Here is a 27635-nt window from a genome sequence, read left to right as displayed (position 1 = left end):
TAATCCAATAGCATTGACTTTTATTCATTCATGTTAAGTCACCTGAAATGATATCTGTTGCATTTAAATGCTCATTAATGTAAATGGCTGAACAAATTCATTTTAATGGATACTCACTCCATTAAAAAAAAAAACTCAATATCCCACATAGTTAAGTCACTTCAACATAGCCTTATGACAACTCCCACACCAAAACAGTACTTTATTTTGTAAATTTTGACCCATTATTACTCCCATGTTATGGTTTTTTCAGCTGTCAAGTGTACAAGGTGAAGAAAAAATTTAGTTAGATAGGGGTTGCACCTGGAAAATAAATTTCTTAAACTCCATATACACGTTTCAAAACTGCTGGGTCCCAAGTCCATCAATGAACTCCCGGGCTGCCAGTATCATGTGCAGCATACTAAAGCTACACTATCTGAATAGCTTATTAATTCTGCATAAATCAGGTCAATCAATGTGTCAACCTGTAACAGACTGCACACTTTTAACTGAACATGGCAAAATATTCACTCTCTAGAACTTTACATCATCATTTGATGTCAAACAATGAAGCAAATCCCAACAGTATATACAAAAAACAGCTTTGCATTTACAAAAGATTGTTTCCCATACTGATTAATCCAGGCAGCTAACTCATTGGTTTATGCAACTTTATTGAAGAAAAATAAATCAATTACTAGCAGAGCTATTAGTTGATCACTCATCCATTGACAACTTGCATCATTTATTCAGTGCTATATTAAACAGTGTATTGGAAGATAGATTAACTAATAGCTCCAAGCCTCCTAACAATTTAAATGAAAATTACAAAACGTTTGAGACCCTATTTTGGAATACAAAGGGTGTTTGACTTCCAATTTCCATTCTCTGTAGAACAAGAACAGGTCATTCCTTTATTGACATGCATAAAATACATCACATTTTCTGTTCTGCTGATGCTATAAATTCAATACCAATTCTCCAGCCACATCAGTTATGAGCATAAAGTATATCATGTAACCTCAAATCTCTAACAGTGGAAGGCTTACACAAGAATGGATGCTGCTAGAATAATGCTGCTTCCCTTGATGTGGCAACTGAGCATCCATCTCCCTCCCCCTCTGATGATTCTTCAGCATGTTAGAGCAGTGAGGAATGGTTTTAGTCTCATAACCAAGTTAGAGTGAAGACATTGGCCACATAATACACATGCTCCATTTTTTTTAAAAATTCTGAATCTTGGGCAACTGTTCTCTTGTAACTACTTTACAGTTTCTAAAAGCAGTTATTGTCCAAAGCTGGAAGAACTTAAGTCTTCTCAGATGAGCATGTGAATGAATGGAGGGAGGTAAACAAAAAATAAAATTAAAAAAGATGAGGTCTGATAGGGGAGCAGCCGGATAAGAAAATCAAAAAAGGAACAGTAATTTAAAGTTTATTCCAGCTATAATGCAGGTTATTCTGACTTTAAGGTAGCATCACATGGCATACTTCTGAGTCCATTCCCGAGATATTCTGTTGTACCTGTAAATAAAAAAGATGTTATTTAAAAAGTTAAAATAATTTTTAATACTTAAAAGGGAAGGAAAGAATCTATTTTACCTCTAGACTCACCAGGGAGTCACCTTTAATGGCTATGATTAGAATAAAGCCAACAAGGAAGAAAAAGCACTGATACTCAAAGCAATGTAGGAAACGAGAACTTTATGCTTCAATACAATGTCCTAATACACTGAAAGTAGTATTTTAATAAAAACATAGAATGGCTAACAAAAATCAAAGACCTTTTCTGTCTCCTACCACTGAGCTAATGTTCTATTAGAAACTCTACAACTAGTATCCATTCCAACAAATTTTAAGATTTAAAATTTTTTTTACAATTCATCAGAACAGCAGATTCTGTACATCTATAGCAATTTCCATTAAACCCAGACCAAACAATGAACTAAAACATTTTTATCTGAATCCTAGACTTTGAAAAGTTACTTGACCCTGGATATTACCAAAAGAGAAAATGCCTTTGAGACTTCGGCACAGGCAGAAAAGTCAGTCACTGGGTAAGGTGATAAAAGAGCAGTAATTTTCAAGACGAGGTGGGTGTGTCATGTGTTAATCAAAACCACGTGTTACTTTTAAAGTGTGGTGATTGGCGCTAACAAGCCCCACTTGAGGCCTGATGAATGAGACTCTGGAGTACAACTGGGGGCATTTTTGTTTTAAAAGAGCAATAGGTAATTCATACCTGAGCAAGGTTATTTATTACTGAGGAAGATCACTAATACTGATAAAATGCTATCAATTTCTCCTTGTATTACAACCATGCCACAGGCCACTTACCCGAACAAATAATGAAGTGATAACTTTAAGAAACAAATATATAAAAGGGCATAGGAGAACTTTTGATTTATATTTACAGTTTGACCTCTATAAAACATTAACTAACTTCATTTCAAACCGAGAACTAAACGTAATTCAACCATTTTTCTAACTTTAACATATAAAAATTCTTTCCTCCAATTCATGGTTACTTCATTTAAGGATACCTCTTGTAAAGCCAGCACTTTAAAACAAAGGTTTTTATTTAGCATACGGGGAGCCACAAAGTATAGCTGACACTAATGCATGCTTGTCAGTAATGAACATTTAGTATAGATGGTGAGGCTTAAAAGTGGTTCTCCCTTACATTGTTATCTCTTGGCAAAATTTTAACCAAGTTACCACATTCCATATAGTACTGAAGTTTAAAATATACCAATTTTAAAGTTAAAATTTAAATACTGTAGTAGTTTGAAAAAGAAACTAAAATTTTCTTTTCTTACTGGTGCTAGGTAACTGGTTTGCCATGCAAAAATACTCTCAAGCAATAATGACTATTGGGTATACTTTCACGCTAAACAGAGATCAAGCAGTTAAATGTACAGTTTTCAGAAAACTGCCACATCTGTTACCTTTTGTTAGTTAATACAGTGCCTTAACGCATGCAGCACTCAAGTGCTGGCAGTACCATGAATAAGCGCACCATAGAGTGCAGATCCTCTTACCCTACAACATAGCGTATTTCTCTGTCCACTCTCTTGCTAACCTATTGTACCTAATTGAACAAGTATACTTAGCATTAATTATAACATACAAAAGTTATAATGGTAAAGTTGTACATACATAAAGAATTCAATATATAAAAAATTTAGACCAAATTTTTACAACAGTACCGATATTTTTTTTCAAAAACATAATTGGGGTGAAGAAAAAATACCTTTCTTCCTCAAAACAAAGTGACAAAACGTTGAACATGTTAGAAAAATGAAACATTTTAGATGGGCTATTTATTGCTACATAAACCAAAACCTAGTAATTAAAAAAAAATCACATTTCAGTAACTGGCTTTCTGCACATTCCAACTATCATCTTACCAGATATAAGCATCAAGTCTTCTTGGCGTTGCCCTGACGACTTACAGCAAAGTATAAGCCTAACTCATTAAGAAAAGCCACTTTTTATACTGTTTTCTTAAACTAGTACATACTTACTTATCTCTGTCTGTTTTATAGATCCGTGCAATCTCTGGCACTAGGGGGTCATCTGGGTTTGGATCACATAGCAGTGAACAAATGGATAAAAGAACTGGAAGAAAACAAATGCCTGTTACCCATCATCAGGAATTTGGATAAATACAAGTATTTAAAAACATGTATTATAAACCTCAATCTTCAAAAGATTTTTATTAGTTTATATCTTAATCTCCGTAAGACAAAACTTTACAGAGATTCTGCTTTATAGGAGACAAGTTCCTGGTAGGTAAGAAATACAAAAAATAGATCTTTGCTGGCATCAAGTTTACTGATTAGCTATAAAAATCTGCCAAAATCAGGGGTTCTAAGGCAGTCAAATGATGCCATATTAGTTTATATTACTTTTTTTTTTTTTTTTTGCCGTGCTGCAAGCCATGTGGGATCTTAGTTCCCCAAACCAGGGATCGAACCCGTGCCCCCTGTAGCAGAGTTCTAACCACTGGACCACCAGGGAATTCCCTGTATTACTTTTTAAAATAAAATGGTATAAGAATTTAAGTAACTGGAGTTTCTTGGTACTCTGCAGGGTGGGGGGACCTTGAATAAAAATATCTGGGGAACATCTGTGCAGTATTATTCTTAGCTGTTTGCCATGATAAAAAAATCCACTTTCTGTCCTGCTCTCGAGGGAGTTTCACAGAAATTCACAACTGCCCCCACTGACTGTATGTTTTGTCTTCCTGAATTTATAAGGTAGAGACCATATCACAAAAGTACTGGTTAAATTTAACAACGCCAAGATCTAGTGGGCCTTCAACTCTAGCTCTTACCCTGTCCTGTTCAAAATATCAACTTAAAAGATACCAAGCATCATGCCAAGCATCATGGAAGATGTACCTAATTCCTTCTAAATGTCTGTTATGTGCCAGACACTGTGCAAGGTTTTTATAAAAGTTTAAGATATATAAGCTTAAAGTGGTCAAAAAACAACATTATTATCGCACATATAATTTTAAACCCAAGTGTGGGGGCAGATATAAAACTAAACCCACATTTATAGAAAAAGTATTCAGTATTACAGTGCATTCCCAACGATGGTTAAAAAAATAACCTGGAACCTAGTATTAAAGCTTTCTTAATACCAGATATCTGGTGTTAAGAGAGCCTGATCTGAAAAGAAACTTCAATGTATCCAAGAGGGTGAAAAATAGGCCTAAAATTATGCCTCACTTAAAAGAATTACAGCAGCATTCACCCAAATTGTTTTTCTTTCTCCCCGCAAAAAGTATTTCCTATCAAATAAAATTTTGGGAATGCTACACAGTCCCTTTAAGGAGATTCAAAAGCACTGTACAAGCATATGAGAGGCTTTATGATGTCCTGCCTTAAAAAACAAATGAACAGGGGCTTCCCTGGTGGCGCAGTGGTTGAGAGTCCGCCTGCTGATGCAGGGGACACGGGCTCGTGCCCCGGTCTGGGAAGATCCCACATGCCGTGGAGCGGCTAGGCCCGTGAGCCAGGGCCGCTGAGCCTGCGCGTCCGGAGCCTGTGCTCCGCAACAGGAGAGGCCACAACAGTGAGAGGCCCGCATACCGCAAAAAAAAACCCCAAAACCAAAAAACAACAACAAATGAACAAACAAAACCAGTTTCACTTTGCATTTACCATACTCATAAAAATAAAACTTTTGGTAAAACACAATTAACTATTTCAAGAAGCAATAAGTAAGTACTCAGCCAGAAATTGAGAATGCTTCGAGTCAGCTGCTATCCTCAAATATCTGAAATAATGTCATAATTAGCAACCTTAAAAACTAATTTTGTGTACTAAGGAATGCCAATACTCCAAAACTGAAAATTACTAAAAGGCAGACTTCCTTCCCATTAAGTAGTTTTGTGTTAGATGATTTTATTTGTGGGGTAAAAGCGACATAAAAGCCACCAGAGTCATTCAAAGAGTAAGAGATGGAGAGACACTCCATCTCCATCTGGGATATTTACATGGAGACTGGACAACCTATTAAAGATGTCACATAATGGATCCCTATTAAAGTAGAAGAGCAGAATTTATCTACAGCCCTTCCCAAGACTACACATTTTAGACTATTATTAGGTAGGAACAACCTACCATGATCACAGAACACCTAACTAAAGGTTTTTAAAAAAGGATTTTTTATCTAAAAAATAATAAACACAGGAAAGCAAAATCACAATTTTTCTGTGAGAAAGCTCAAGTTTCAAAAGCTCTATGAACTTTTGGTATATCATTTTAGCTAAAATTTAGGCGACGAGTGAATGAGATGTGCAGGTGGCTTGGGACTGAAAAATACTGTAGAAATCAATTTGTTCCTTTTCCCACCTTTATCAAAAAGTTGTCATTATAAAAATACTCAGAAAAGTAGGCGCAAAAATGAAACTCCTTTAACTATTAGAAAATCAGCCTCTCAAGACTTTCTCTAAAACTATTTTACCTTTAGAAATAGTTAAAGCAGGAGACCACTGTGATCTTAGAATATCGAGACAAATGCTGCCATTACTGTTAATATTTGGATGATAAATTCTTGTTGTAAATGCAACCTAAAAACAAAAACAAAAAAAACTTTAGGTATTTTTCCCAAATAAAAACAAGCACCCTAAACTTTGGCAGAAGACTTTAGCAAGACTCAAAATACTGTTAAAATTCTAAAAAATCAAATAGCTAAAACCTAATTAATACACCTAAAAGGACCAAATATTACAGAAACTGTTTTCTATATTCTGACCAAGATCCCTCAGGGGCTCTCCTATTTTTAATTAAAATGGAAAATACAACTCTGGGGCAAAAATTTTATTGTCAATGATATGGTGGGCTGTTCTGAAGGTTAACTTTTGGCCCTACCATATCATGAGTATCAAAGAGCCATTTAAAGGGTATTTAACATTCACTTAAAAATAAGAAACTTCCAGATGTAAACCAAAACACCCAGGCCAGCTCATTTAAGGCATCGAGTTACAAAGGTATGTATTTGAGCCTCCATTTCCACTGTACATAAAAAACACAAATTTGAATATCACAAAGGCACTTCATCTAAAATAACTGTCATATGCACCTATAATTGTGAAGATAGTTTTAGTGAAGTGCCAATGTTCTATATATATTATCTTCCATAGTTATTCATATAGAATGAGTTTATCTCAATGGCTCGAAAAGTTAAGGACCACATGCTTTTAATACCTATAAACCAGTCACCCCAGTGCATTAAGCAACTCTTGAGTTTTGATAAATTTACTGTTACGTGTGCAAGCTCAAAGCCCAAAATGTATTACAGTCTGTCTAAACCCCAATACAAATACGTATAATTTTTAGCAACATGTGAAAATGCATACTGAAGTTGGATATTTGGAAGCCTAGTATTATAAGACACTAGGGTAATAATCCAAATCTGTATAAGCACAATAAAGGGGAAAATAAAAAAAGCTTTCACATGGTATATTTGAGCCTTGCAACATTAAGGATACGGCAATTCTCTTACACTTACAAAGTTCAAATCCAGATTTAGCTGCTCTTTTAACTAAAGGTTAAGAGTCAGCATTCAACATCAGTGATTCAACTCAATATATACATTCAGCCTCAATTATTCTTATTCACTATACATTCATATCAATTTAACCTTGACTTACACAGAACCCTAATTTCTAAGAATTAGAAATTCTTATTTTTGGAATAGAACACAAATCTATACTCACAAATTTGGAGGGGAAATACTTGCCTTAGGTGGTTTGAAGGGGTAGTCTGTAGGAAAATGAATTGTCAAAAAGAATACACCACCTTGATATGGGCTGTCATTCTGTGAAAAGAAAAATATGCTTAACTCTATTTTAAATGTTACTGCTAGATAATTCATGTAACATTTCTATTTTCTAAGCATTTCTCTAATATGAAGCAAAATTACCTATTTACACTGCAAGAGTCTAAATTATCCCACAATGAAGTTCGTATTAATGAAAAATCACAATATTTACTATAGAACAATGAACCCTACTTTACTTAGATCCTACTTTATGTAAGTTAAAGAAATTTAGAAAAAATAACCCAGAAACACAAGGTTCTAGACCCCAATTCTCACAAAGTATACTTAGCAATAAAAGTCTACATAATAATGTACCAAGTTATAATTTGAAAATATAAGTTTACATTTATTTGTAGAATATTTCTTCTAATGATAGTCATATATACACAAATGGCTTTGTACCTCAACAGGCTATTCTGGTTACTGGCAAACCAAAAAGTTAGGTCTTGTAGGTAACATAACAACTCGCTTCAGTAGGACAAGTAGAACAGAAACAGAATATGTTTTTAAAGAAAGTTTAGTTCCCAACTGGCTCCTCAAAATTCTCATTTAGAAACCATAAAGTCTTGGGACTTGCCTGGTGGCACAGTGTTTAAGAATCTGCCTGCCAATGCAGGGAACACGGGTTTGAGCCCCGGTCCAGGAAGATCCCACATGCCGCGGAGCAACTAAGTCCCTGCGCCACAACTACTGAAGCCCACGCGCTTAGAGCCAAGTGCTCCGCAACAAGAGGAGCCACCACAATGAGAAGCCCGCACACCGCAATGAAGAGTAGCCCCCGCTCGCCGCAACTAGAGAAACCCCGCACACAACAACGAAGACCCAATGCAGCCAAAAAAAAAAAAAAAAAATTAATTAAAAAATAAAAACCATGAAGTCTTTTCTTCAAAAGCACACTACTGAGTTCTCTACAGCCAATCAATACACAGGATTACTAGATTTGGAAAACTGGAATGTTTGTTTGGTCCATTTCAACAGAAAATACAGAATTTTAAGCAATAGCACTACTTTTTCTCCTTAGCTGTCCTGCCCACTTTGAATATGAAGAACTCCTCACTAAATAAATATTATACAATGTTAGTATGAAGTAACATTTGGGAGAAACTTGCGAGTATTTTACATTTAATTGATTAACCAATAAAAGGAAAAAGACACTGTTCCCATTTTATGAGCTGAGTAAAATAGGACTTGAAATAACTTAGTGAAGTATACAGTTGGTACACAATAGAACCAGGATTCAAACTCAGGTCTTCTGAAAACCACTGCTTGACTCGGATCAAAGAATGACGACAAAAGATGGCGATCCAGTCAAGGATTTTAAGGTCAAATTTTTTTTAAGAAAAGGGATTGCATAATTGTCTCTGGATATGCAAAGAGCCAACCTGAAGACGTGTTTGAAAATTTGCAGTAATTGAGTTATTACCAACACCTATTCCTCTCCATTTGAGTGAGGATGTATACAGCACTAATATGAGCCTTTTTCTATGCCCACTCTGTATGTGAGGCAAATAACCTTCACAGGTCTGACGCTGTAAGTTCATTTAATCCGCAGACCTCTGTAAAATAATTAAACATTAGTTGAATTACTTTAACTCCGCCGTTCTATTTACTAAGTATATGTAAGGGACACAGAACAATTTCTTATCTTGATGAGCTTACAGTCTGGTAAAGGGAGATACAGTGAAATGTTATAGCTATTATGAAAAATGAACGAGGGTGGGCTTCCCTGGTGGCGCAGTGGTTGAGAGTCCGCCTGCCGATGCAGGCGACACGGGTTTGTGCCACGGTCTGAGAGGATCCCACATGCCGCGGAGCGGCTGGGCCCGTGAGCCATGGCCGCCAAGCCTGCGCGTCCAGAGCCTGTGCTCCGCAACGGGCGAGGCCACAATAGTAAGAGGCCCGCAGACCGCAAAAGAGTAAGGTACTAAAGAGGAGTTTTCACATATTATTAGCCTTTGCAGGAAAAACATAATAAACAACATAAACTGAAAAATTCACCCTTATGTAACAATAAAACAATACCCACTGCTTTAGTTCAAGATCTTACTTCAGATGGACCAAATATTTTACTTCAGATGGTTTTTGTATCTGATTCTGCTCAGGCTGCCAACAGTTACATTATTCACAGATACGGTACTTTCTTCTGTGGCTATGTATCATAGATTAGATGGAAGTTAATGTGGTTCTCAAAATAATTTCAACAATGTCTTTCTGCCAGCTCTGTTTACAATTTAAAAAAGTCAGGCACATAAATATCAGAAACAATATGTAACGAAGTTAGTTTCTCCTCACTGCATCAATTCTTCATGGAAATTTCCCTTAACATAGCACAAAATAACCAACAAAAGTTTAAAAACCACATAACAAGCAACACTGCCACCTTCTTTCAACGGTTTGTTTTTATCGGCATTTGTGCTTCCGCAGTATCTTGCCTTCGGAAAGAATAAGCTAGCACGTAGTTTTTAAGAACCAAGCATTTTTGTTCAACCATCAAGATTTCCTTACTATAATCCATCAAAATCCAATAGTAACTCTGTCATGAAACCTCAATTAGACGATCCACACCTTAGAGAGTCAGAAATCTAGTTCTGTGACACTGCCATCACTTTGACCTAAGAAGCACTCCAAAGCAAAATAATTTTGTTAACGTTTATTCTTCCAGCAAATCTGCGATTTATGGATTGTTATGCCACCACTAGCCCTACTGTTTTGGGTCACATCTGCATGCCACACTTAGGGTAGGCATACTAACAAAATATTATCTAATCAAACTGTGACGTTCTGTCATAAAGATGCAGTCAAAAGCCAAAACAGAATGGTTGTTTCATTGATACACTTCATAGTAAGGATAATGATTAACCATTTACAAGCTGGCATCTAAACTTAGGTGCTTACTTACAAAACGTGCAGTTAAAACCTGCATTTTGTGTGAGTTTTTATAACTTTTGACTCATTCCTGAAAATTAACCTCCTCAGAAAACAAGTACATTTCAGAGACTAATGTTACTAAAGCAGAACTATGCTGTTATGGTATAAATATATTTTTTGCTCTTGTTAATCGGGAATATTTAAATAGTTCTGAAAATCAAATATTTGTTTTCAAAAGCAGAAAACTATTCCTTTATATTAAAAGGTTGCTGAAAAAATTAGCAAAGCATAGCCATAATCTGAAATACATACAAATAAAAAATGTTTCCTGAAAATAAAAGCAAATTAACAGCTGAAAAATTCTTCAGGATAAGCAATCTTCTATTTTGTGGAAAATTACTAACAAACTCCTCAATTATGCTTCACTTTGATTTACTATAGGTGCATTCCTTACCTTCTGGAAAGGAATAAATAAAATAACGAAGTCTCAAAAGTCAAGCAGAAAAACATTACACTGATTTAAAAGAATTGGTTTATTATGCACACCATCCAATTTTAAGTCTTAACTACCAACTCTTTTGTGCTTTATTAGTACAGACAACTAATTTTTATAATGAGACTATCTTAAAGCACTCTGAATCAAAGATGAGCTTTATTTGGTATAGATATGGCAAGGCATTTTACTGAATTCCTTGCTTTGAAAATTGGTGATCTATAATGGGAAAATTCTAGAAGTTGCAACTCTAAGTGCCTAAGTGGACCTGGTAGAAATTGTGGCAGACACACATTTTCTGAAGAAAGGAGGCAGCTGCTACTCCACCCCACACTTGTAGAAGGAGGGTCTAGTGAGAGGGTTTTTATGTTAAGATTATCAACGTGTAAAACACTGTGTGGGCCAGGACCTCCCTGGCGGTCAAGTGGTTAAGACTCCACGCTTCCGCTGCAGGGGGCACGGGTTTGGTCCCTGGTCAGGGCCAAAAAAAAAAAAAAACTTTGTATGGGCCAAACTGGGCGAGCCATGAGTTACTTAACTATATGTATTTAAGCGGGGGTGGGGCGGGGGCTGGGCGGGAATCACAATTTTGTCACCTATTAGACAAAAGCAAGCACTTAAAACAATAAAAATAGACCTTGAGGTAACTGGAAACAACCCTGACTCTGTAGTTTTTTCATTAGGATCTCAATCACAGACACATCTCAAATTGTTAAACTAAATATCCCCCCTCTATGTGATTTACAATCAGAACTGCTGAATAAACACTTGCTAAACCAACCCACCCACTAGCTAGCTTTTTTTCCCAAGGGCATTTCTTCTTTTAGAATTATAAATATCTACTTACTGACCATTATCTCACCTAGTACATTACTGCTAGTTATGTTGAGATTAAAATACCGAAAGGGGGAAGAAAGCAGAAAATTCAGTAACACACACACACACACACCCCTCAGAACAGAAATCCTTAGGTGCCTTCCACGTCAAAAAAAAATGTTAAGTATTGTTCAAGATACAGTCTTACCCCAGGATGTTTTACTGTGCTCTAATTCTGTGAAACTCTTAGATGGTATCCATAATTCTGAATATTCAATTATCCAGCACATACAGTTTCTTATCTACCCAGGATAGAAAGGAATTTTGCTGTATTCAAAATATCACTTTCTAAGGACTTCCCTGACGATGCAGTGGTTAAGACTCCACACTCCCAACGCAGGAGGCGCGGGTTCAATCCCTGGTCAGGGAACCAAGATCCCACACGCCGCATGGCATGGCCAAAATGAGATAAAACAAAATATCACTATCTACCTAAAAATATTCAAATTTTACATGAAACTGAAGTTCTATAAAAACTCAAATATCAAAATAATACAATTAAGCTAGATTTTAGGCAGCTACAAGAAGAGAGTAAGATCTTTGAGTAATATCATGGTACAGCCAGAAAACTAATGGGCTATAAGTCAGGAAGCTCTGTGACAATACTTTACATTGCTATGAAAGAAAATTAGAATGGAAGAGATATTTGATAGGTCATAGAAAAGCTATACATACTCTAGAACCTGAACACAGGGACAGACACTTACAGTATACTTAACTAATGGCCAATTGTTTCTTTCAAAAGCAGTGCAACAACTATGGCATATCTCAAATAAAATTACAATGTAATAAAATAAAGCTAAAGGCTTAATTAAAAATTACTAACTACATCAATGCTGGATTTTCATTAAAAGCAAAAACTTAATTCTCAGTACTTACAGGTCCCATAATTGTGGCTTGCCAATGAAACACTAGAAAAAGAAAACACTCTTGTTATTATCTAAAAATACACAAGCTTTTTTGAAACTAACCATAAAAATCAACTTGAAAATTACTTACTATCATCCCCAACTGGACCTGCAGAACATTGTGCTGGAGGGTCACGGGCCAAATCACTAAGTTCCTACACCAAGACAGAAAATGCTGGATCATGTAACCATAATAGAAAACACAAGCAAGTAAAGACAGTCATCTGCTTCCAGTTATTTTTACACCATTCTTTAAGGGACATATAATCACAACTTACATCAACAATACATTCTATTGGAAAGAAAACATAAGTAACCCTAATCCAGTTTCTGGGACACACTAGGCACAGTTATTTTATGGATACATACCAAGACAATCATCTCGGCCAGGGGTTCATAAAAGCACACACACACATCGCTATGAAGTTTTACTGCAGGCATACACCTCACTTTCCCATGCTTCACAGATACGCGGTGGGGGGGGGTTGTTTTGTTAAAACAAATGGAAGGTCTGCGGCTACCTGTGCCATCTTCCTAACAGCACCTGCTCACTTTGTGTCTTTGTATCCTATTTTGATAATTTCTGTAATATTTCAAACCCTCTACCAGTAAAGAAAGATTACAACTTGCTGAAGATCCAGACGATGTTTTTTAGTAATAAAGTATTTTTAAATTAAGGTACATTTTTAAAGACATAATGTTATTGCACACTTAATAGACTACAGTAGTGTAAACGTTAACTTTTATACGCACTGGGGAAAAAAATGTGACTTGCTTTATTGTGATATTTGCTTTATTTGGGTGGTCTGGAACCAAACCCTCAATATCTTTGAGGTGTGCCTGTACATGAACAAAAGCTGTCCTCTTACAAAATGAAAAAGTTGTAATCAGACACTTTCCTAGGTTAAGAACTTAGGGCAGTTATCAACATTCAGGTTATTTGCTGAGCTTTCAGACCATCTCAGAGGCTCTATCTTAAATACTGTCTGCTGTCTTAAATACTCTTTTTCTGAACCACACTACCCAGTGACCACATTTTCTCCTTAAAAAAATCTCTCATGGGGCTAGGTAAGTACCCCTTTTGGTTTGATCTCCTTATCCCTCAATTCAACCTTATCTTTTACTCAACATTGAGTATATCTCTGGAAAAACCTTCCTCTCCAGGTAGAAAAGCACTGTGCTTTTTTTGCTAAGAAGCAAAACAAGCAGTATCCACAATTCCATTTGACCTTATATTTCCAACATAGTGTAATTTAGCCCTTCCATGACTTGTGCATAACCCATATGGATAATCTAGTAAGAAAACAGAGTTGCTTCTTTACAAGTTTAAAAAAATTAATGATACAGCTTTATCTCTATATACCTATATATAAATTCCTACAGTACAGGGATTTATAGACCTTTGAGATAATAATGGACTTCTAAGAAAAAGGCAGGGAATACACTGCAGGAAGACAGATCAAATATTTGCCTTTACTATGGGCAAAATAATGCACTTCAGAAAACAGCCAATTGTTCAGGAATATCAGTCTAGATTCACTCCATTAAAAAAAAAAAGATCAATGCAGAAGAACTGTTCTTGAGGGGTAATCATTTTGCAATATACATATATCAAATTATTATGTTGCACATCTATTACGTTATATCTCAAAAACAAAACTGGGACAAAGGAGTGCCTTGACATACACTTTGCCAATTTGCTTCTGAATCTCAAACTATGACTGCTTATAAGGTTATCAAGGCAGCCAGGGAATCCCAGGAGTCACAATCTTAAGATGACTGGAAGATCAGATCAGGCTTTTATGCTTGCCCATGTAACTATACCTCATTTGTTCAACGTATTTAAAGAAAGGGGGAAAACTCATTCCAGACACTTAGATTCTGATCAGTACTAATTACAGAAGCTCTTATCCCAGAGTTAAGCAACTAGTTAAAAGAAACTGAAACTATGTACAGCTTTAGCTTAGAACTGAATCATAGTTTTTTGAGTAAAAAAAATATACTGGCAGCTTGAACTAATCAACTATCCAAATGACTTTTTCATAGGCCAGATCAACTCTCATAAAGCATTTATTTGCATTCCATGATCAGCCACTTTATTATAATGGCAAGCTACTTCAATACCATCTCAAGGTATATACTTTATTGCAGATAAGGATTGAGCATAGTCTAACTGATATGAAGAGAACTTTTTTCCATGTTCCAAAACTTATTTAACAAGTTCTGTTGTTTAAATGATCCACCAAAAAAAGATAAACCAGAAGCTAACTTATGCAGGCTAACTTCCTCTGCCGGAACATAAGGGTCCAAAGAAGTCTATTTTAAGATTAAAAACTTACCTGTTCCAAACCACTCTCTCCCCTTTCCTACACAACAATAAAGATGTGAATTTTCAAAAATGCTACTAAAACCAAACATAAACTTGAGCATACAATTCAAATGCTCAAATATAGCATCATGAAATGAGGACAATGAATATGCACCTCCCTCAATATGGATCATCAGTCTGGAGTCTCACTTTTAATCCAATTTAGACCCACTATTTCCTAGGCTTATTTCCACATCTCTAAAACACAATAGAAATGCCTGTTGTTACAGAACTTTTGAAAGAATGAATAAGATAAAGTACTTCAGCACACTATCTGGCATATAATGTATTAGGTGCTCAGCAAGTGGAACACCCACCTTGAAGGCAAGATTTCCTAGACAGACACTCAAATCATTTGTTTACTAAACAAAAGCAAAACTGCTTTATAAATAGGCTACTTATTATAGCCTTAGCTTATTTAAATCTTTTGCCTATGTGATGAATTTTTATGCTCAGTTGTCTATAACATACTCTTCTAACAATTATATGGCTCGTGCTATGATATACGTTAATAATACAAGGTCAGCAATTCGAGGGCTATTTGTGGATAGGCTTTTAAAGAAACCATGTTATTGTGTGGTTGTATGAAATTACTAATACTTGACCATTTCTGAACTGCAATTTCATGTGGTTCTACCTAAAACTGTCAGGTAAGCATGTGAACTCAAATATTACTAAAATGAGTTTCTTACACGGATCTACCCCAAATTTATGTACTTTTCTGTACTTACACACTTTTACATATGTTAATGATAAGAAAAATATCTAGCATTTTTAAATTAAAAAGTAATTTAATGATGGGTGGTCTAACAAAATACCCAAGTGATGCTGAAACAACTTCATAAACTTCAGGAATCTATAAAGCTGACCTAGAATATATCAACATCCTACTTCGAAGTTCCACATTTTATGAAAAATCTAAGAAAACATTTTTTAACGAGTCTTCCTGCACATGGACATCTCTGAATCACTCAGCCTCTATATGCTGACATTTTCACTCCTCTACAGTGAATGTACAATTTCAGAGAGCACTGAATTTAAGCTCTTCACTCCCATAACTTCAGGATCTTATTCCCCTCAGATAATTTCTAAATGCCTTATTTTCCAAGTTCTCTGTGACTAAGACACCTCTTAAGTAATACTCAAAGATCTAATATTCAGCCAAGTGTGTACCAAAATCGACTTTAAAGCCAACATAAAAAAATGACCTAAAGTAATTTTAAGAATCAAAATATCTTTTAAATCATATACCAGCACTTACCTCAAAGATGCCAACTAACTCTCATGACATTATTATGTCCATAGCAGAAGCAAGTAAGATATAAGAATATCTTAGCAGTGAAAATATATGAGAAAAAGCATAATAAGTCATCTCAGATGCTCTTCCATGCACCACTGTCTACTCAAACCCTCTTCTCCTACTTTCCTGGAAATGCTTTTCTCATACTCCACAGGTATGACTATAGTGTTGGGGTGACTGTCAGCCACCATTAACCAACTACTCAGAAAGGGTAATCAGAGAATTTTGTTCCATCTATCCCTACCCAAGATTTTCAAATTGAAGCTGGAAAGGACACTTTTTCCTTCTCTAATCAGGAGCTGTAAGGATGTGACCCAGAGCCACTGGCAGGCATATGCCCTGAAATTACATGGTGAGTCCAAAGAAAAAGAGGCCACATTGGGCAGCAGAGATAAAGAACTAACTTGGCATACAGACACACAATTTCAGTTCCTGAGGTTGTAGCTTGCTCTAATTCCTACAGTTACTGCTTTGATTGTTAACCACTCCAGTTTTCTTCAAGGGGCGGGGGCAGCAAACACAGAGTAAGGAGAGATCCACTCTAAGCAGAGTGCTACCTGGGCCCCATTATCAATTATACACATTTTAATCCACGAAATGTGTTGCTTTAATCTTGCTGTAAAACATGTAAGAAATATAAATGAAGCGAAGTCTCAAAAGGAAACTAGAGGAAGCAGGGAGAAATCATGTGGCTTACCTAGTAAAAAGTTAAACTTTCAATAATAGGAACTAAAGATTAACTTAAATCCATTTCTAAAATAAAAAGTGTAATATCAGCTCAAGTTTCACCCAACAAAGCATTTATTCATTTATATGAAGACTACCTTTTTTGGTGTCAAGCATGTTAGGTCTGAAAATACCAAGATAGAAAAGATAGAACATGAATGCCTCCCTCAACAGACTGAGCTAAAAAAAAGTGCAGACATAATACAAAACCAAAAAATTATATTGCAAACAACCTGAGTGCTTAAAGTAAAGGCATTCAACTGCTTTGTGAATCCTGAAAAGGTTATCACTAACCTTGCCTGGGTTTAAAACAGTGACATTTGAACTGGGTCTTGATGGAAGGATAAGCATTCAAGGTAGAGAAACTAATTCAAAACCAGGGGTGTGAAAGAAAACAGGCTGTAAAAACTTGCTTGTAGTTTGGTATACCAGAGACACAACAGGGTACTGGTAAGGGAGTAGCAGATGTGGCTAGAAAGGTTAATCAGGGCTGGATCTTTTGAGAGTCTTGAATATTATGGCAAAGACTATTCCACAGCCAATGGGAAGTCACTGATTTTTAAGCAGGAATAGTTTTCAAGTACGAGTAAGACAAATGAGATTTGGATTTTTTGATGTACTAGCAGTAGTACACTAGGAGTGATTGACTTTTTAAATTATTAATCCTAAAAGCAGTCATGTATCTGTGTACCTAGCTTAACATTACATTTTTACTATACCTCTTTCAGATTTTAAGTTTTGCAGATATAACAGAAGATCTCTCATGTACTCCCCAGATGCCCTTCCCTTTCCCTGACAGGTTAAGACTATCCTAAATTTGGTTTCTGCCATTTCTCCACCTTTTCATTCACTACTACACATGTATATAGCACTGTTTGTGACAAGGTCAAGGACTTCTAAGAACCTGATGAACTACTGACCCTCTATCCCTCAAATACACATGCCCACACAAAATTTTACTTAATTTATGGGATGTCAAAGACCCTCCTCACCCTCCAAATTGTAGGAGTACCTACTACAAAGGATGCATGAGTAGATAACTACATTAGGAAACGATAGCAGTAATTCAGGTGAGAGAAGAACATAAACTAAGTCACTGGGGATGAAAAATATCTTAAAACACTGATCACTTTACCCTTACAACCACCTTATGGAAATAGGTCTCATCTCCATTTTACATTAGTGCCGCACCCCCCCTCCCCCCGCCTTAAGAGGGGAAAGGAAAGACTGAGTTCAGATACAGGACATGCTGCGCTTCAGGATGGGTAGGAAAGCAAAGTAGTGTATCTACTAGATAACCTGAAAAATAGGTCCAGGGATACATTTAAGGCTGCTTTCTCAAGAGTGTCCTTGCATCAAAGATGTATTTAAGTTAAAGAATTTGATATGGTACTTGGCAAACTGGAGAAAAAAAATTTCAATCACACCAACCCAACTCTTCATCAAGACCACTGAAATAAAATAGCTGGCAGGGGAGTTTGGCACACACTAGCTAAATGCTCCACTCACCTTGAAAGGACACTGGATCAAGGACAGGGTACGATGCTAAAAACTGTACTCTCCGTGAAAAAAAAACCCACCAAAGTTAGACACTTCTCTGCCATGGTGTACTCTTTTGGGGAAATAGTCTCCTTTCGGGATCATCTTTCTCTGAATTGCTTCTCCTGAAACCTCCTGAACACCTGGCTAGTGTGAGAATCCAGGCCTTCTCCCACTGGGAAATACGTTTCTCCCTTCCCTTTAAAAGCCTAAATAGACCGATAGGAAAAGGAGTCAATCAAATTTCTCTTACAGGCAACCAACAGGTATAGCTTAAGCCAGTGAGTGTTCTCATCTGGAGGTACATGATTAAACATTAATGAGGCTGACCATTCATTATGTGGGACTCAAAACAGAAAGCCTACAGTTTGTTTTGAGGAAGATCTTTGCTTCTATCACCATGGGACACAGTATCTTTGACAATTGACTGCTGGAGATAAAACATGAAAAGGCTGAGAGAGACACTGGCCAAGAACAGAAGTCTAAACATACTGCTAAATATTTGGTTTTTGTTTCTCTAGTCTCTCTACATCTTCCTCACTCGATATGAAATGACCAACCACAGACTACAAAGAACAGGAAACCAAGGTATTGAACAGATTAGAGGCTCTGAGAGATGTCAGGGAAGTATAAGAAATGGCCACTGCCTCCAAAAGGCTTATAAACTGGAAATACAAGAACTATTTATGAATAACTATAGAGCAGCCATATGAGTAGATGAGCCTCCAGTAAGATTTAAGACCTCTGGTAACTATTATTTACACATTCTGCTAAACATTCTTTCAATGACAGCCATTACTTATACATTAGATCAACATAACCAAAGTCAGCATTTATGAAAACAAAATTTGTTTAATCAATTCTGCTACTGAAGTGTAACTCCCGGTATAACCTTTTCTAGTTTGTCCAGTTCCATCACTCTCCCAAGGGCTGGCCAAAATTTAACCCAGATGACTACTGTGGTAAGGTCAAGTACAGTAGTTAATTACGATATTAAGTACAATAATTACCACAATGTTCCACAATGTTATCCCAATCTCTGCCATCCATCTTGCATCATCACACGAAGTCATAATAATAGCAGTACGGATACATTTCCTATCATCACTTTTGGGAAAACTTGAATTCCATCCCATTACTGCAAGTTAATTTCTTGTATTTTATTCAAGAGTCCATTTCTTTCAAAACTTTTACTTGACTTCAAGATTGTATAAGCATGGGAATCAACACTATGAAGACAGCCCTTGGGACTTCCCTGGTGGCACAGTGGTTAAGAATCTGCCTGCAATGCAGGGGACATGGGTTTGGATCCCTGGTCCGGCAATATCCCACATGCCGCAGAGCAACTGAGTCCACGTGCCACAACTACTGAAGCCCACGTGTCCTAGAGCCTGTGCTCGACAACAAGAGAAGCCACCGCCAAGAAGTCCGCGCACTGAAGAGTAGACCCCGCTCCCTGCAACTAGAGAAAGCCCGCGCACAGCAACTAAGACCCAACACAGCGCCCCCACCCCCCCCAAAAAGGACAGCCCTTGCCTCTTAAACCTATACTGAGCAACATAAAATACTACCTTGGGAGCTGGATGAGATGAGGGCATGAGGTAGGAAGGAGAGTTAAGTGCCTTTAAGAAATTCTGAAATAAGAATCACCCTCAAAGAGCCTTTACGACCTAGCAATATAAAGGTATATATCTTGACCCATGATAGAGGTCAAAATGCAATAGTAATTACCCAATGAGGCAGACAATAATTGCTCTAGTTCTTATAAAGATCAAGTTTGCTATGAAGTAAACAAGAAGTTTTTAAACTTCAATGTTGTGAAATTTATTTTACATACCGCACGTGGATACAAATAGCAAGGAAGGAAACAAGCATCTCAGAAATGCATGGTTACCGGAAGTCATTTCAAAAGAAGGAAACTTGGCAAAAAGATTTTGGGATCTGAACAATTTCATATGTGGACGTAAGAATGGGAAGGAATAGTCCCCTTAAAAATCATTTTAGTTTGGAATTTGTGATTTCTTCTAAGAAATCCTGCAAGTTTCTTTTACATTAAAGATTAAGACGTTAAGTGCTGCATACCATGTCTCATTACATCACTAACAAGAAATTAACTTCCTGTTTAGCTATAATTATGAGACAAGTATGCCTGTTCATTCAGACAAGGTACAAAGAATAGCTTGAATCAATAATACTGTAATTTTCTTTCTTTAGATCACCATTAAAAATAAGTCACTTCAGATTACTCAAAGCTGTTCTTTTGTAAGCAGTATCTCTAAATGGGCAAAGACACAGAGCCAAATTTAGTTCCTAAGCTTTGATCCATGAAAGCAAATAAGGCATTTTATAGATATGAAAAACAAAAATTAACAGCAGTCCAGTGGTTGAAGACATTCAATTATACATTAGCCAGGAAACTGTAACAAGGCTAGGGTTAATATGAGGTATTCCATCCTGAAAATGAACAAGTAACCAAGAAGTAGTGAATCACAACTAAGACCCAAAAGGTTAAATACAACAAATTTAACTAAGAAAAGCTGGCTGGAAGTCTCTGAATGATACAACATTATGTTCAAAGTATAGTTGGAGATAAAAATCCGATGTTTGGGCAAAGTATAAAATACTCATTTGAACTTTTCCCCTCCCCACGTAACAGGACCGAGGGTACCATTTTGAGACTAAATCTCATCTAACAACATAGACTAACAAATGATATACTCACTAAACATACCCATTTTTCATTACACTATACAATTTTGAAATAAGATCATTGTTATGGTAGCAAAACTAGCTCAAGAGCACAAAATTTCCAGTGAAATAAAAATCATTTAATTTTGTTAACACTAATTTGTCTTGGAAAGGGAATTAGTTATAAAAAACACACTAAACAGTGAAAAATATATATATAACTATATATATAAAATATCGTACAGGAAAGGCATTTAAATAAACCTATCTTTAATAATGGGTGAATCTGACATTGGAATAACGATTCCCCTTATTTTAAATAAATGCTTCCCGTACTTGATTTATAATTTTGAAAAGCTGTATAGAGTGACAAATACCAATTTATGTGTTTACATGCTCGTTTCCTTCACTCAAAGAAGACATCCTCATGGGTAGTAACAGGCTTCCCTATATTTTGTGCCCTGAGACTAGACTACTGTGCCAAACAGTAAGACCTCAATAAGTATTGATTAAATGATTATCCCTTATGTCTGAGGTTCTTAACCAGAGGGAGGCTTCAGAATCACCTAGGGGACATCTCAAAATTATGCCTGTTCCCAGAGAAATGGTTCAGTAAGTCTGGCAAGACCTCATGTACCTATATTCTTTTAAAAGCTGTTGAACATTCTGATATATAAATGTAACCCATGTCAAAACCCACATACACCAAAATCTAGTAGAATGCAAAAGCTAATCTAGGATTTGAGAATTCAATCTGAAACATTTTAATCTCAATACTAGGAATTTGGTGTCTTCTTTAATAAACGGATTATAGTGAAATGCTTTGGAAAATCCTCAACAATTGACTGTTATCTTAGATAACAAAGGACACCTGAACGCACGAGTTAACATGCAATATGATAGAGATATCCAGTGATAGTTTTTCCCCAGTGTTAGAGTATTCAACTTTCCACTTGTATGATAACTACTAGAATTAACATTGACGGTGATTATGATGAAACCAAAGCATAGTGTCAACATCACCCTTATTCAAATAAAAAACTGAGGTCATTACATGATCAGCATTTCTCAGTCAACAAACGCCCTACAAACTAAGTTAGCTGGCTAAAGACAAGCCTTGAGACATGATGCATACAGCCTATAGGCTTACTGGAAAGAAGTTTATGATGCCCCTAGTGATTAGTCAGCACATAGTTCCCTTAGTCCTTGAAGATACTAACCAAAAAGAAATTCACTACTTTCAAAACTTATGTCAGCTAAAATCTAAACTCACAAATTAGCTATAACTTAAGAATAAAGTTCAATCCCAATTATTTAAATGTGAAGTGGGAGGAGAGAGCTTATTTCAGGAAGCAAGATTAAATTTAGGAATTGAAATTGTTCAAAATAGCAGACAGCATGGAGTTCAAGAGCTCGAGTTCTTGAGGTAGACTATCGGATTTGAATCTCAGTCCCTTACCAGCCATCTGACCATAGACAAGTAACTCACTCTATACCTGTTTCCTCACATATAAAATGGAATGGTAAGAGCATCCATCTCATATGGTTGTTGTGAGAATTAAATAAGTAGATACTCATAAAGGGCTTAGAAACAGTGTTCAATACAGAGCAGATGCTACGTCTAGCTGTTAGGAGAATGATGCATACAAAAGAAAACTTTTAAAATACCAAAACCCTAAAAAGATGACATGACAATGTAGTGGTTAAGAGCACACACTGCAGAGCCCAAATTGCCTAGGTCCTAATCGCAACTCTGCCATGATATGAGGACCCTATTTTTTTTTTTAAACCTCTCTGTGCCTTAGGTTTCTAATTTTAGAATGGAGATATTAATTATACCTACTTCCTTGGGGTGTCATAAGAGTTAATTCAAGTGCTTCAAACAGTTCTGACACACTGCAAACACTCAAAGCATGAGCTATTCTTTCAGGCTTGGTTCATATTACATTTTATGTAAAGTTCTCTTTAAACTTCCCCAAAATACATGCACTGTGGTCATTCTGTATGATGAGAGTAGTAAAACTGCCTCTGGCTCCCAAACACCACCAACCAACTAGGGAGTTCACATATTTTATTCTTGTTGACAGCCTTATAAGACCACAGCTTGTCCCAATAAAGAATACAAGGGGGGGAAAAAAAAGAATAGGGCTGTTTGATAAGGCTGCTTGGTCTAAGAAATATTCAAAAAAACTACAACATAAGCTTTAGAAAGAAAACAAATTTAAAAGCTTAATCAAATGAACTGCTATTGATTAAAAATATTCCAACAATAAGCATTCCAATAAAATGATCAGTGAGGAATAGATATATCTTAACATTCAGAATCTGGGGGGATGCAGACAAGAATAAATTAAAAATAAAAGAGAGGTGCCTAAAATAAAGAGCATCTCCCATCAGAGTTGTCCACTTGCTAAAACTGTTTGAATCTGGGACTTTTTTTTTTTTAAAGTTTGACCATATGATTCTGACAGTGACAGCTGAAGACCAAACCACATGCACAACAAAACTTTTCTACAGGTTGAATCAAAAATGTCCCACATCAACACTTTTTTTCCAGTTTGGAAAGTGTTGTGTCAAGTTTCTGTATTACACAGATCTTCAAAGTATTTACAAAAGGAGACAATCTGGTATTGATGAAGAGTACTAGACTCGAAGAGTTCTTTAATAAAAGCTCTTGAAAATTAAAGTTGCAGTAATAAATTGAGTGCCTTGTGCTAGGGGCCTGTTTAAAGCCACACATTAACTTATTTAATCCTTAAGAAAAATCTTGGACTCTAAAATTTGTTTTGCTCACTGCTGCAACCCTAGTGTCTAGAATAGTGCCTGGTACACACGAAACACTCAATTATTTATAGCTCATACACAACAAATATTCATTTTATAGAGGCACACAGGTAAATTTGCCCAGCTCTAGAATTCTAACTGGAGCATTTCTGCTCCGAAGTTCACACTCCTAACCATTATACTGACTCTCTAGAGCTTTTAAATCATTAAAGTGGTGTCACAGCAGCTGGGTATCACCTGTAAAAGAAAAAAAATCAATGAGACCTTCCTTTAAAGTGTTCTGTTCCACGTGCATAAAAATCTATGGATTTAAAATTATTCCACATCTTAGTGGCCCGAATTAATTCCTATAGATAAAAGGTTTTGATTTGTACTGAATACTATGTTCAACTATATTGCAAAATATAAATAACTATGCTTCTCCAGTGTGTTGCTGGCCTTCAAAGTGGTCATAGAAAGAGATGTTTAATAATCCTTTGTACTTTAAGCCTTAACTCCTCTTTTTTCCATGGTCTCAAAAATACAAAGACTGAAGTTTGTATTTCACACAAGCCCCCAGAGACAATGCAGTGATGGCCTAAATCAAAATTTACCATTTCAACATCAATACTTTGAATCTAAACTTTCATCATTCATAAGATACCAGTTTTGCCAAATACGTTCCAAAGTCACACGTTAAATAAATGTAAAATTAAGCAGCATCACGTCTATTTTTAGTAAAGCCAAGTCCTTGCCATTCCGTCCATGTAAACTGTTTAAAAAGCAACCTATCAAAACCAAAGTTTGTAATCCACAACCTCCTCTATTTCCTAGTTTTAGTAAGGCTGAATTTATTCCATGGCATTTTTTTCAAGTTAGCTGTAAATACTCCACCCTCCTTGATTGTGCAAGAACCAAACACATCTCACACAAGTTACAAAAAAGGGAAATACAGTCTGAGAGTCTGAATATAGATAAGTCTTGAGCAGGAGATCTTAGGGCAGTGTACAACCTGATGTAAAAGTTAACATTTAACAAAGAATATTATTTCATATTATTACGAAAGGAGATGCCGGAAAGATCCTGAACCACTTAAAGCAGCCGCCATCTTAAAATGCGGGATAGAAGTTAGAGCAAGAAAATGAGACTAAACCACCGGAGGTGGAGGTTCCGCTCACCCACCGAGCCTCGAAAAACCCTATTTTTTCCAACATGAATCCACAGTGTACCATCAAACCTCGTCTTAAATAGCTTAACAATTTCCCCGGAGGCTGCTATGAAATGGACTGAGGCAGACATAGGTACACCTACCCTCCTCTCCCTGCCACCACACTCTCCCCCCCCTCCCCCGCCAAAGCAAAACGGAGCTTCCAGAAGGGCTTTCCATCAGTTCCCGGCGCGCCTCTGATGAACAGTTTCGGGTGAAAAGCCGCAACTACAAAACACAGAAAGCGGCAACACTGTGTCAGCCCACCTCCTCCCAACCCCACTTACTCCTGTGCAAGCTGCCCAGAGTCGAGCAGTTTCTGGCCAGGCCCATTCACTACTCTTCAGCTGGTGAGACTTCTAACCCGACCCCTTAATCACGTTCGGGACCCGCCGCATTTCTTAGGTCTTCTCTCCTCTGAGATTCCCCCGTCTATTCTTCCAGAAGGCCCGGGGCCTTGATCTTACAACTAAAATAAGTTTCCAAGCCCCGAGAATAGGAAGCGCCGTGACATTTGCGGGAGCGTCTCCCGGCATTTCCGAAGAGGGACTAAACTCTTCTCGAAGAATCGAGGCGCCTGCAATCACCACTCTCCCTCATCGCTTATTTGCACCGATTCCACTGAAACACGCTCAAGATAACAACACCTCACTTGCCGCAAGTGCTCTGTTCCTGAGTTTCCCCCTCGCTTCTTCTTAAAGTACAGCCGCGTTCCCCATCCCCCAATGGACGAAGTGACCCAAGGAAGAGTCTTTCCGAAATTATACCCCCCCCACAATGCCAAGGATCTCCCTCCCGGCTGGGCCTTCCTTTCCTCTCACGCCCCCATTCCCTCCGCCCCATGGGTTACCTTATTAATCCGTTTCAGCGCCATAGTCTGTGCTTTTCGTCTGGCTCCTCACTATCTCGGTGTGTGTTCAAAGTTCCGGCCAAAACTCTTGATTATCCCGGCGGCTGGGAAGGATTGTCTCTTGGTCTCACACCGGCTCTGCCAGACACAGGCGCCTTTTGCAAAAACGGAGCAGATCAGCACTCGCACAGGCCCCGCAGAGACCCTGACGAGTCCAAGTCCCTCAAAAACGGTCGCGATCCGGGGTGGGTGGGGCGGCAGAGCCACCGACAGCCTCTATGCCGAGCTTCGGCCCGAAGAGGGGGCGAGGGTGCCGGGAAGAGCGGAGGGGTGGCTCCAACTGTGACTTCCCGGCCTCTCGAAAGGAAGAGACCCGGGTGGGAAAGGAAGAGGCGTAGGAGAAAGGGGTGGGTGCGGGGCAGGGTCCGGGGCCCAGCAGAGGAGGAGCCGGGGCCTAGTCGGCGCTACGCCGGCGTCACTAGGGCAAAGAAAGGCAAGGGGGGAGGGGAGAACAGGAGACTCCGGACTGACGACCGGCTTCTTTCGGCCGCTGCTCAAAAGTGCGGCCAGGGAGGGGAAGGAAATAAATCAGAGGCTGGATGTGTACCGCTGTCCCCTCAGCTAGAGCTATGCTGTGTCGCCCCTGACGCCACCATACACTCCGCCTTCCAGCGCGCTCCCGCGCGCTCCCGCCCGCCCAGCCACCGCCACCACGCGCCCGAGCTGCCCCTGAGGCTCCGGCTTAGGTGCGAGGACGCGCCCATTCCCCCTCCCCCTTAAACGGGAGAGGCCCCGGCGTCCCCAGCCTTCCCACCCTACCCCACCCAACAGGCTGGTCACTCAAGCCACCGAGGGCCTATATTTCCCTCCTTACCCGGCCGGCCACTGGGCCGGCCTCCCTTCCCTTCCCCTAGCCGTCCACACCCACGCGTACAGAGGGGCCGGGGCCTCCCTCAAGCTGCGGCCTCGGCCTCCTCCCCGCGCGGCAGCTGGTGCCTCCCCGGCCCTACGGGGCTCACGCGCACGACACAGCCACAAGATGTCCGCTCTGACGGAACTACTGCCAGCTGCCACGCTCCGCCCCTCCCCCCTCCTCCTGCCTCTTCACCGCCGCGTATCAGTCCGCCAACGCCGCCGTCGCGAGCGCGGAGCGAATCTAAGGGCGAAAGAGGACGGCTTGCTCCCCAGGTCCTGGGCCGAGCGTATCTGTGCCAACCCCCTTCTCCTTCTTTTCGGAACAGCACCTTCTTACTAAACAGATCGGAGGTTGGACTGGGAGGGCGGGGGCCGGAGGCAGGTCATGGGCTGGGGGGAAGGGTAGACGAGCGGCGGAAACCCTTAGAGTCAGAGAAGCATCGAGAACCGGAAGGAGACCATGGGAGGAAGGTAATGGAAGCGGCAGCTGCGCGGTCGAGCCCCATACCCCTCCCGACAGCGTCCCCCAATTTCCTCACTTGGTATTGAGGAGGCGAATCTCGCGAGAATCTCGTGGCTGGCTAACAGGAGCTGTAGCGCTGCAATGACTTAAGGGCAGTTTTGTGCCCTCTTCCTGATAGGGGCCCGCCCCCAAATCCACAAATTCTCGCGAGATGCAATGGGGCACGGGATCGACCTGGGGCGGGCCGTGGCCGGGAAGCACCGCCCCTGAATGCTTATATTGGTGGGAGGGAGAGGAAATAGTTTCCCGCACTGGTAAGAGCGCGAGCCGACACATCCCTCTGTCAGGCGC

The 27635-nt window shown here is 38.5% G+C and overlaps 1 protein-coding gene across 4 annotated transcripts; it reads right to left on the bottom strand.

Moving 5' to 3' along the window:
- Nucleotides 1-27635, bottom strand: UBE2D3 (ubiquitin conjugating enzyme E2 D3). Of its 4 annotated transcripts, none has more exons than XM_022582445.3 (8): nt 27361-27483; nt 25907-26061; nt 12557-12620; nt 12437-12468; nt 7240-7317; nt 5962-6067; nt 3510-3603; nt 1-1506 (listed from the first exon to the last, which is right to left on the bottom strand). In XM_022582445.3, the coding sequence occupies exons 2-8, from the start codon at nt 25928-25930 to the stop codon at nt 1461-1463; spliced, it is 444 nt and encodes a 147-aa protein (XP_022438153.1). In that variant the 5' UTR covers nt 25931-26061; nt 27361-27483; the 3' UTR covers nt 1-1460. The 4 variants fall into 4 exon arrangements, with proteins under 4 accessions (XP_022438153.1, XP_022438152.1, XP_089768569.1 ...); XM_022582444.3 differs by lacking the exon at nt 27361-27483 and adding an exon at nt 26841-26967; XM_089912443.1 differs by lacking the exon at nt 27361-27483 and having other exon boundaries at nt 25907-26675.

Source organism: Delphinapterus leucas, chromosome 5 (assembly GCF_059928025.1).
Source record: "Delphinapterus leucas isolate spDelLeu-1000000601 "Yukka" chromosome 5, BTC_Dleu_Yukka2, whole genome shotgun sequence".
Classification (NCBI taxonomy): Eukaryota; Metazoa; Chordata; class Mammalia; order Artiodactyla; family Monodontidae; genus Delphinapterus; species Delphinapterus leucas.
This window is presented reverse-complemented; position numbering and strand designations above follow the sequence as displayed.